Genomic DNA, 12,390 nt, shown 5'->3' with positions numbered 1-12,390 from the left:
AAAATAAGTATTTGAACACCCTGCTATTTTGCAAGTTCTCCCACTTGGAAATCATGGAGGGGTCTGAAATTGTCATCGTAGGTGCATGTCCACTGTGAGAGACATAATCTAAAAAAAAAAAATCCAGAAATCACAATATATGATTTTTTAACTATTTATTTGTATGATACAGCTGCAAATAAGTATTTGAACACCTGTCTATCAGCTAGAATTCTGACCCTCAAAGACATGTTAGTCTGCCTTTAAAATGTCCACCTCCACTCCATTTATTATCCTAAATTAGATGCATAAATTTGAGGTCGTTAGCTGCATAAAGACACCTGTCCACCCCATACAATCAGTAAGAATCCAACTACTAACATGGCCAAGACCAAAGAGCTGTCCAAAGACACTAGAGACAAAATTGTACACCTCCACAAGGCTGGAAAGGGCTACGGGGAAATTGCCAAGCAGCTTGGTGAAAAAAGGTCCACTGTTGGAGCAATCATTAGAAAATGGAAGAAGCTAAACATGACTGTCAATCTCCCTCGGACTGGGGCTCCATGCAAGATCTCACCTCGTGGGGTCTCAATGATCCTAAGAAAGGTAAGAAATCAGCCTAGAACTACATGGGAGGAGCTGGTCAATGACCTGAAAAGAGCTGGGACCACCGTTTCCAAGGTTACTGTTGGTAATACACTAAGACGTCATGGTTTGAAATCATGCATGGCACGGAAGGTTCCCCTGCTTAAACCAGCACATGTCAAGGCCCATCTTAAGTTTGCCAATGACCATTTGGATGATCCAGAGGAGTCATGGGAGAAAGTCATGTGGTCAGATGAGACCAAAATATAACTTTTTGGTCATAATTCCACTAAACGTGTTTGGAGGAAGAAGAATGATGAGTACCATCCCAAGAACACCATCCCTACTGTGAAGCATGGGGGTGGTAGCATCATGCTTTGGGGGTGTTTTTCTGCACATGGGACAGGGCGACTGCACTGTATTAAGGAGAGGATGACCGGGGCCATGTATTGCGAGATTTTGGGGAACAACCTCCTTCCCTCAGTTAGAGCATTGAAGATGGGTCGAGGCTGGGTCTTCCAACATGACAATGACCCGAAGCACACAGCCAGGATAACCAAGGAGTGGCTCTGTAAGAAGCATATCAAGGTTCTGGCGTGGCCTAGCCAGTCTCCAGACCTAAACCCAATAGAGAATCTTTGGAGGGAGCTCAAACTCCGTGTTTCTCAGCGACAGCCCAGAAACCTGACTGATCTAGAGAAGATCTGTGTGGAGGAGTGGGCCAAAATCCCTCCTGCAGTGTGTGCAAACCTGGTGAAAAACTACAGGAAACGTTTGACCTCTGCAATTGCAAACAAAGGCTACTGTACCAAATATTAACATTGATTTTCTCAGGTGTTCAAATACTTATTTGCAGCTGTATCATACAAATAAATAGTTACAAAATCATACATTGTGATTTCTGGATTTTTTTTTTTTAGATTATGTCTCTCACAGTGGACATGCACCTACGATGACAATTTCAGACCCCTCCATGATTTCTAAGTGGGAGAACTTGCAAAATAGCAGGGTGTTCAAATACTTATTTTCCTCACTGTATATATATATATATATATATATATATATATATATGTGCTTTTAAACAGTAGATTGTTTTTCAGGGATTTGTTCGTTTTACATGGCAAAACCACATTCTGTAGTACTTCATGGTTTCTGGTGGAGTCACCTTCCTTAATACTGGATTTTTAGAAAATAAGCAGTTACTGGTCATAAATTCACATGTTTTATTTATCTAATCCTCTGGCCTCCTTCCCAACACCTCTTATCCAGCTCTCTCACCTCACTTCATCCCCTCTGCACTGCCTTAAAATGAGGCAATCTTGCAGCTATCCATTCTCAGCTCTTCAAATTGATTTCACATGTAAATAATTTAGCATTTGAATAACTTCTTAAATTCATTGATTAATCTGCCCCCTCTCTCCTTCCTCCTTGCATCCATCCCTTCTTTTTCCTCCCCCGTATGTTGTGCAGAGGAATTGATCTGTGTTTGCCAGATTGAGTTTAGATGCAGTGTAAATAATTCATGTGCTGGATTACTGTTACCGTGGGCCTGGATCTTTAGTGTGGAACCTGCAATGTGCGTCTTTCTCCCTCCTTTATTTTTCAAATCTTTCACTCAATCTGTCAGTTTATTGGTCTGAAAAAGGCTGTGTGAAACTATCGCCATTAGCAACCTTAATAGGCCTAGCTGCCGCCCTCATACAGTCATCATCTGAGAGACTGTTTGTGTGTGTCTTTGTGCTGAAGTCCTAAAGATATGAGATGTAGTTACAGACTGGTAAATCTTGAAAAGGTGAACTGTCTTTTGCTCTCTCTCTCTCTCTCTCTCTCTCTCTCTCTCTCTCTCTCTCTTTCCCCTCCTTTAATCTCTATCTCTAGGCTGTAATTAGTTCAGTGATTAACCTTGACATTCCTGATCACATCATTCCGCCTTAATGATGCTATTATCACTCTGTGTTAAATCAACTCACACATCCACATTTATGCACACATAAGCATAAACATATACAAACACAGATCAGAGGAGCGAAATAATTCTAAATAATATAATTTATCAAAAACCTAATGCATGTGGACAAAAGCCAATTTAGTCTATGACTTCAGAAATCTACCAAAGCCTAGAAATGTCACACATCTGACTTTATTTCTCTTATTTCAGGAAAATAAAACATTTATAAGCAGGAATAATTAAGTGATTTTCTCAAGTTATCTGCTCTTTTGAACATTCACTTGATTCCATTGACCTCAAAACATATGTCCAAAACACAATTGACAGATCCAGGTTCACTAGCAAATCAGGCTTAAGTGTAGGAGGCCAAAAGTATCACTATACACACTATTTACAATGGAACAATACTGAATACTCGAGTTGGCAGCCAACAACTGCTATATTCATATGAAACTTTAATATCAAAATGACAACTGAGTTTTCTGCAACAACCACACAGTTAATGTTTTTACAAGATTTCACATGTTTCACCTTTCTAGCAAGGCTGCAATTTTCTACAGTTGCTATGCATTTCATAAGACTGCACTTCTCCAAAAAAAAAAAAACATGATATGGTAACATGATGAAATGAGATGCTTGAGTTCTCTTAACAATCTAAAAGTCTTATTGATTCTCATTAACTGTTTTTTTTAGCCAGTTTCATTTTGCTCATTCACTAAATGCAAAATGTCTCATTCAGCCAAGAAATTCTTGTCAAGTAAACAATTAAATATATATATATATATATATATATATATATATTTAAATGAAGTTAACTGCAAACAGCAATGAAGTTACATGAAGTTATCTTGCAGAGCAAGATACATCATGTTCAATAGTTTTCAAAGACTTACATAGACATCAAAACACACAAATCTCAATAATGGTGCCAATCTACATCAATAAGTAATAATATTAACTCTTAACATTGGCAAACAACAAAAAATAAAACAGTGATGACAAATAACAACAATAACCGCAAAAGTTAACAAACAGAAAAACAATAATAGTGCTACAATATTGCATAATTTATTCATGGTACAAAATTGATTGTCCAGTGTTTGTTTGGATAGCAAGGACAACATTTGAGGGAATACTGTTGGTCTAACGTGTGTTTTTATACTTACATTATTTATTTCATTTTTCTTACCATGTGTGACTCAAAAAGTCCTATAAACTGTAACAAAGAAATAATTTGCTTTAGTGAACCCTGAAATCTCTTTTTGTCTTAATGAATTTAAAAATTCATAATAATGCAGATAATTCCAATGTAAAAAGAACAGCCTAAAATTAGAACTGAAAAGTAATTTTCACACTGCACTAGGTAACTCTGGATAAAGCACAAGGCTTCACATCTGTAATTTCAAAAGAATGATGGCTTATTTTAACTCTGGATTATGAAACAGTGCTCCAGAGCAGAAAACACTGAATTGTGAAGGTAAAATGTGATAGCAAGCTGTTTAGCAACAATCAACCAGTCATTAAATATTCATGCATGTGTACAGTCAGAGAAACTGTCATGTGGCGTCACTGTGTTTAGTTTCAGCATCCACCAGAAAAATTCAAATGTCAAATGGTGTCAGAGACCAAGTTAACCAGATACTGTATTGTTTGTTTTTACATTTCAGGTGGCTTAAAACAGGAAGAGTAGTCGTCTGTGGCAACAAATTCTCAAGCAAATAGACAAAGTTATTAAAACTGGATGTGAATGCTCTATGTTATTAAACTCATAAATATGCAGATAAAACATTAACATTAAGGTTTGCAAATGTACAGTTTGACTACCCAGGATTCAAAAACAGAGTAAACAAGTTAACATTATTTAATCAATATTTAGAATGGCTTTGGGTTAACAATCTTCAAGAAAGCCCTGAAATATTCTATTTTGGTAGTATTTTAGTCACTTACGCAAGTACATACGTAAGTAAATGTTATTGATCAGAGATGCAAAAGTGACCCGCAGTACAATTATTACAAGGACAGACCACCTGAAGCAACCTGAGGTTAAATGTCTTGCACAGTATTGATTGCTCATGGCTCAGGTGACCAGCCCTGAACTTTAACCACTATACCACACCAGCACAGAGTGGCTGTACATACCCCACCCCCAGTCCTTTCTATTAACACTTTTGTTGTTCATTAATGATTCAGTTACTTTGCTGTATTAATTAGCTTTCTATCATTACTATTCAGGAGAACCTCTTAGCCACCAATCAAACTGTACTCTGACTGTATCTGTGTTTTTGTGTTCATCGGCAGTGGGTATGTCGACAAATTACCATCAGTGGATCATTGCCGAGGATTCTCCCTGCAAGGACAGCCCACTTTGATGGAAACATAGAAGCATATGTATCAAAGTATGTATTAAAGTTACTTTCAAATTATTACTGATGCCCAGCAATAATAATAATTTTTTTTTTTTTTTTTTTACATCATAAAAATAAAGGCAGTCAGACATGCCACTTCGCTGCTGTGATGCTTTATTATTGGATTCAGTTTGGCCCGTGTTTCTTTTTTTAATAATATTGAGGCAGCACACCTTCATAGCTGGCCTAATTTAAGTTAAATTTAGCTCACAACTGTACTATCAGAACACAGTTTAGAGATGTTTTTAAAATAACTATAGCAGTGTTTCCAATTACCAATTACCTAGACTGTGACCCACCATAGTCTAATCTGTGCCGCCACAATTTCATAATGAACAGAAAATATTTCAAAACTTCTCATAATAATATAATAGGTCTCTAACGTAGTTTTCCACCAAAATAAAAACTTTAACGTAGACCGAGACCCTATCACAATAAAAAGAGGTTTGAGTTCCCTTTAAAGTTCTGGTGCAAGTCAGTTCACTTTTTGTTGTTGTTGTTGTTGTTGTTCAATTTACACACTGAACATGGGTTGGAGCTCTTAATTTTAAACTCTCAAAGTGTACCAGATTGTGCATTGATTGTGTTGTACCTTGTCAATGCAAATGATGAAGAATTTACGGAGATATTGTCGAAAACCAAACTTGGGACATTTCCAAACTTTGGAAGTACTGTACATGGTGAGGTAAAAAGTAAGTAGATACAAATATTCTGAACATGATTTACAATAGAAAAGGTAATCCTGAATGCAATGATGCATTTTGAAGTCCATAACAATGAGCGTAATAACGGCAAAATACATGCCACTTACATAATTTATCATCTGCGCAATAAGTGCACTTCAAACGCATAACCCCACGATTTATGACTCAGCCTAAATTTATGAAAATTTCACCACAAATGTTTTATGATTACTATAAGTACAGCGTAAAGTTCCATTTCATACATTTTTCAGCAATGGCTAATGACTTGAGGCTACTGTCACATGTGGTGCTGAATGCATAACACAAAATGGATACGATGGTAGAATACAGGTACTAACACAGCACTCACTCTGTTTGATAAAGCTGCAGGGAATGTGTTCCATCAGCATGTGAGTGTCCAATACTCTGCACAACATGGCCAAGACAAATCTCGATTCTTCATTGTAGTGGTTTTGAGTGATGATGTGTGCAAGTGTTTGCGTGTATAGCTCATGCTCCCGTTAGTGTGCAAATACAGTATGCCAGAGAATGCAATAACATGGGGAGGGATGGATGAGGAAGTCAGAGGAGGTTCAAGGGAAAGGCAGAACAGGAAAAATAAAAGAAAGAAAACGATCATGTCCCCCTAGGCCTCTATTGACGAAACGGTCAGTGTTTGACCTGATGGAGGGAAAAGAAGTAAAAGGTTGACTGGCAGTGTGAGGCAAGGTAAGAGACAGATGGTGAGAGAGAGGGATAAAGAGAGCAGATGAGAAATACAAGAGGAGAATAAGAAAATGACAAAGGCACGGGGAGAAAAACAAACAAAGAAATTCACAAGGACACATATGGAGAAAGTACTCTGCCACACACATAGACAGTTAAAGGATGTTAGGCAAATTCAAGAGATGTTAGCATTTCAATTCATGCATAAACAGAGCACTTGTTTCGACAGGAAATCATCCTGTAGAATGCTAATTTAATGTAATTAAACATGTACAGTATGTATGTGTTTGCCTTGCAGGGTAAAGCTAACAGGAATCCCCAGAACTCCCTTCTAGTCCAACCTGACATCCCTCACAACTTATATCTTCATGTCTCTGTCTCCACCCTTTTTTCCAGGGAGAAAGCATTAGTCATTCATAACTCAGTCTGTGAACGTGTGGTGTGATTTGTCACTGCACTTAATTTTTCAGCTGTATATTTAGTTTACCATTGTAAACTGCCCTCTACATTACAGCTGTACAGTAGGTCCTATAATGTTTGTAAATCTGCACTTGCTGTTTATGGCCACTGTATTATTCATATGAGGTTTATTACTGGTCTGTTTAGTCTGCATGGTGCAGTTGTGCAGTATTGCACATTTGCTGATCATTATTTTTCAGGAGTTTTTCAAACCGTTTCTGAAGCCTCCCCAGCACTGAACATTTTAAATAAGAGAGACATCCCAAATCCCTGCTATACTTCATTCCAATTTTTTTTTTTTTTTTTTTTTTTTTATTGTGAGACCATATGTTATTTTAGGACATTCATGATAGAGACCAAGTAATCTTACTGTCTAACAGTCAGGATTATCCTGACATGAACTGTAGCCAATTGAACATTTCAATTCACGCTTTAAAAGGGGGTGTCACAGGGGTTGTAGTCACCCTACAATATATTACCTATAAGCCTATGAGTCCAAAATCTAACTGCATACATCTTTTTTTTTTTCATTAGAAGTAGTTTTCTTGTGGTTATATTGGTTGTAAATAACATATAGTTCAAGAAGTTAGTACTCCACAGGTTCTGGCCATGGTTCTGGATGTGACACATGACATGCAGTTGTTGCTGTCCATGCTCCTGATTTTTTTTTTTTTTTTTAACAGACAGGCATTTAGATACAGTAGGTGTATGTTTGAGTAGACTGTTAGAGATTTCACTTAATTTTATACACTGAAAGAAATACCCTGTCTTTACCAATTTAGGACAGCATGAATGGGAAATGATACAATTTGGGACATTAATCATAAAATATTCTCTGTAACCTTATTCTCATTACTAACCTCCTCACCTAAAACAAACACAAAATACCGACCAATATCCAAAGGAACAGTCACTTACAGTCAATAATTTAAAATGCATGTATGGAGCCCAGCGTGGACTGTTGTCAGCAAAAATGATCTCAATCAATCCCAGTCCACCACTGCAGTGTGTGTGTGTGTGTGTGTGTGTGTGTGTGTGTGCGTGCGTGCGTGTGTGCGTGCGTGTGTGTGTGTGTGTGTGTGTGTGTGTGTGTGTGTGTGCTGAGAAAATCCTGGGAACTTCTTTATTGATTAAAAACTGTCTTGCAAATCACATATCAAAAGCCTAAAAATAGATCCCAATTGTGTTCTCTCTTGAACTTCATAGAAATTCTAGATGTATTCTGTTACTTCTGCACAACATCTAAGCCTAACTACCCAACAGGATAAAAAGACAATTAGCAACCAAAATGACATGAACTAACCTAGACCCTTTTATCACCTGTTAATGCAGGCACCTTTACATAGAAATAAACTAAAAATTGCGTGATGCTAATTTCATAAGTAGACACATAGGACCTACAAGATCATATCAGATCCCTTCAGACACTGTAGAAGAACAACACTCTTATTCTACTAATACAAATACAGAGAAACACAGAACACACTATGGTACAGTAGATTGAAATTCTTGGTTTAACCTTTAAAATAACATTTGCAGTATGAATAAACATGGAGATGAATGGAGACTGAGATGAGGGGGGGAAACAGGTTGAATACTAACTGCACTGGTTACTCTCCCTCTACAGTCTGTGTAGTTGATTGTGTAATGGTGTGGGTGTGTACTCAACCCTTGAGTATTTATTGAGATATGTGTTGCTTTTGATATTGCTTTTGATAGCTATGTGTTTTTCATTATGTTTGAATGTGTGTGTGTACCCTTCAGTGGTTCTCTTTCCAGATTTTTCTCTTGTTCCAGTAATGCCACTGGTAAATAGCCTACATAGACTTAGTCAAAACTGAAACTAGATTATAAATCACTACTGTCCATTAAAGTCCATTAATCACTACGAATCCACAGAGCAGCTGCATTTCGCATGACTGGCGCCCTTTTCTTCAGCTACCCGCATAAACGGGAAACAAAATAGCCACTTTCTGCCGCACGCATGATCTACGGGCGCGCTTATGCGGAGTGACAGGAACAAGCCGCACTCAACTCATTGTGCTACTCACTGTTCTCTCTGTACCCACACGCACACACAGATAGATGAGTTGCTATTTTGTCTCATTCTAAAACTACATTCAGTATATTATGCGAAGTGTAAGCGAGCAGGGGACACACCTGATTTTTGCCCCGCTGTCCGTCTTCGAGTTCCGGTGAGCTGTTCATGATTCCCCATCGATCATTGAGCATTCTCCGGAGAAGAGCCAACACTAAACCGCCTGTCAGTTACAGGCGGTGGAAAAAACAAGACACCTTGTCGTTCAGTCGTTTTCCTGTTCAGTTATTCCATGGATATAGACAAAACCCTTTGGAGGAAAGAGGAAAAGGATAGTGAGGAGAGTGCGCGAGATCGAGAAGACACTGATCTAGCCACTACTCCGGGACCACACTGACTAATTCTGGTGTAAAAGGGGCGGCGAAGACTCTCGCACCACACATCGCAATATCATATGTAGCCTACTTTATAAGAAAATAATAATAAATACACAAATAAACAAATAAATAAACTCCTTAAATTTCCACAAAGTTGTTTTTCTTTCCTCCAGAAGCGTTAAATTAAGTCCTCTGATATTCCACACGAAGTAGCAAAAGAGAATAACGCCAGTGCCACTCAAAAGGCGAAAAACTCCAGATGTTTCTGTCAGAAAACGTGTTCAGTTGATTAGTGATTCAACTTTGTATTCCTGAGCCGTAAAGATGTTTCTTCAAGCACAGCGCGCGCGGGTGGTTCGTTTCCCAGGCTGTCCTAGTGTACCGGACAGAGGGGAGGGGTGTCTCGTTTTCACAAGACTAACGCAGATTAACGGGGTTCCTACTCGTGAGTTAAACTCCTCGCTCTCCTCGAGCGTCAGAGGCTGTCCGTTAAGCGCGCTGCCGCTGCACGCTCATTTTATTTCTCTCTTTTTTTTCCTTTTTTTTTTTTTTTTTTGCGCTCATTCACCGTCGGCACTGAGATGACTTCTCCAAACCCTCTAGGTCAAGAAACTACTAATTCGAAATGAGCAGCGCAACGTGCAATAAAAGGAGACTGGGTGAGCGTCAGAAGTAAAAAAAATGAATTGCAGCTGCACGCAATACAATAGGCTAAGTTGTTTTTAAATGCGTGTAGTTTAACTGTAACCCTCACCGCAGTGATACAATATTTTAAGCCAACCGAAACCGTTACAATCGACGCACAGATGTTTTTGTCATGTTATCCATTCGATATTCTACCCGTGACAATTATATCTGATAGCACAGAGATTAATCAATCATCTCAGTGTCAGTCAGTTTAGCAACAATTACATTTTCCCCATAATTAGTGAACACGCACAGGTGCAATCCACGTGATAACGGGGTCAGTTGCACATTCTGCTGGCCAAATGGGTGCCCCAAGTTGTGCCCCATCCCAATAGAATTTTAAGGTGACAAATGAGAACCTTAAGTAGTAGACAGAGAAGAACGTTTGGATGCAGGGGTGTGTGTGTGTGTGTGTGTGTGTGATAGGTGGAGCATCCAGTAAGACCTGCATCTCAGCCAGAAGCCTTAGGCAAGGGACTTTTGGAAAGACTTAAACAGTTTATCCTGGCTCTATATGTTTACAGTTGTCCTGGCTCTATATGTTCTTTTTTTAAATAAAACATGTTGCTCTATCTATGTATATGTGCTAGTTGTGCCCCATCCCAATAGAATTTTAAGGTGACAAATGAGAACAATCTTTATTATTACAATAGCATGTTTAAAACTTTTCACAACTTTCACGAGTTCACACGTACATGAAATCTAATAGTATTATGCGTATTTGGCTTGCTGTCCAGGGGAGGGCTCCGAGCTCGGAATTTTGCCCGAAGAGTACTCCCCCTATACTGGGGTAGACCCAGCCAAGTGTGAGGTGATGGGGTGGTGGAGGGATGCTGAGAAACGTGTCATGAGACAGAAGGTGAGGAAAAGCTTTATTTATACTGGCTTCCTCTTGAGTTGATTGGTTGATTACCTGAACGTGCTCCTCCCGAACTTTGTTACATAAAACTTCATTTATTGAAGATTAATCGACAAAACTTTACTAATCAACCAAATATAACAAAAACTGATAATGAGCTCTGCACCTGTATTTACTGGTTGTTCTTGGCTGAAAAAAATTAAATAAAAATAAAAATAATTTAAACATTATGGAAATTAATTTACAATGAAGTTACTCAAAAATCCACAGACTGAAACTTTCATTGCAAACAAAGGCACATGTATTATGTATCCTTAAAATCTATATTGAAGAGTTTTCAAGACAATTTCAATTTTACTCTCATCTCATAGGAAGGCACACAGCTAGTTACATATCAGTATGGACAAGAGTGTGCAAACTTTGATGTAACAGTTACAGGATTGAAGATGAGTCTAAACCCTCTACAAGGCCTCAGGAAACAACCGCCCAATGCTGAGACTACTTGATAGTGGACAGAGAAGAACGTTTGGATGCAGGGGTGTGTGTGTGTGTGTGTGTGTGTGTGTGTGTGTGTGTGTGATAGGTGGAGCATCCAGTAAGACCTGCATCTCAGCCAGAAGCCTTAGGCAAGGGACTTTTGGAAAGACTTAAACAGTTTATCCTGGCTCTATATGTTCTTTTTTTAAATAAAACATGTTGCTCTATCTATGTATATGTGCTTGCAGAAGTGTGTGTTTTCACAGACAGTGGAGCACGAGAACAAAAGCAGAGATCTGTGAAGAGGCAGTGGCCTGCATGTTCTTCTTCAAATGCCAGAGTCAAAGTTTGTAAAACATTTGAGGGGTGAGGGAGAAAGAGAGGGACAGCTGTTTTGAAAGAATAAAAAAAGCATAAGGGCTAATGCTCAATGAGATCTTTTTTTTTTCTTCTTTTTTTTTTAAATCTAGTTTAAAACACGTTCTTAGAAATGTTGGTTTCGTTTCTGAAACATTCATACCATTTTCAAGAAAAGTTTAAAATTAATATTTCTGAAAAAAGGTTGTGTAACCAAGTAAATTATTACTTGATGTTTTTAAATATTTACAATATTTATTTACTTTTAATTTTTACAAAAAAAAACTTTTTAAAACAAATATAATTCTAAATATCATACATACATATAATTCATAAGTATTCGACCTGTTTAACATACTAAAGGTTTCAGGGAATCACACCACATGACATTTTATAAATTGAATTACCCATGCTTTGTCTTTGCACCACATGACTGTGATTTGGCAGACGTTTTAAGCAGTTTTGTTTAAATTATTAAGCGAAATAGTCTACTCTTTTTTTTCATTATTTTTTTTCAAAGAGGCAATAAAAGGCTTACCAAAATACCTATATATTCTCCATATACAGTGACTGGCAATCCCTATCTGATGTGATAGGCGTTCTGATGCACTATAGATGCCAACGTATCATCCAGGTAGATGATACAATGCTGGTAGAGGAAAATCTCCCACTCTCTCTTTGTAAAATGTGAGAAAAGAAACAATTATTCTCCTCACACAACTCAGAAAGAGACAGTTAACCAAAGCTTGATTGAATATGTTTTGTACTATTAGACATGAAATAAGTCATCCACACACACAAAGACATAAA

General features: G+C 37.9%; 1 protein-coding gene across 1 annotated transcript in view; it reads right to left on the bottom strand.

Annotated features, from left to right (window-relative positions):
- The window catches only part of fibcd1b (fibrinogen C domain containing 1b), a 107,905-nt gene extending 97,970 nt beyond the window's left edge, over positions 1–9,935 (bottom strand). The window contains exon 1 of the mRNA XM_084414170.1: positions 8,946–9,935. Within this exon, the coding sequence (XP_084270296.1) occupies positions 8,946–9,017 (72 nt within the window). The 5' untranslated portion in view covers positions 9,018–9,935. The remainder of the gene's footprint in view (positions 1–8,945) is intronic.
- Between the last annotated feature and the right edge of the window lie 2,455 nt (positions 9,936–12,390).

This window comes from Rutilus rutilus (assembly GCF_951802725.1).
Source record: "Rutilus rutilus genome assembly, chromosome: 7".
NCBI lineage: Eukaryota > Metazoa > Chordata > Actinopteri > Cypriniformes > Leuciscidae > Rutilus > Rutilus rutilus.
This window is presented reverse-complemented; position numbering and strand designations above follow the sequence as displayed.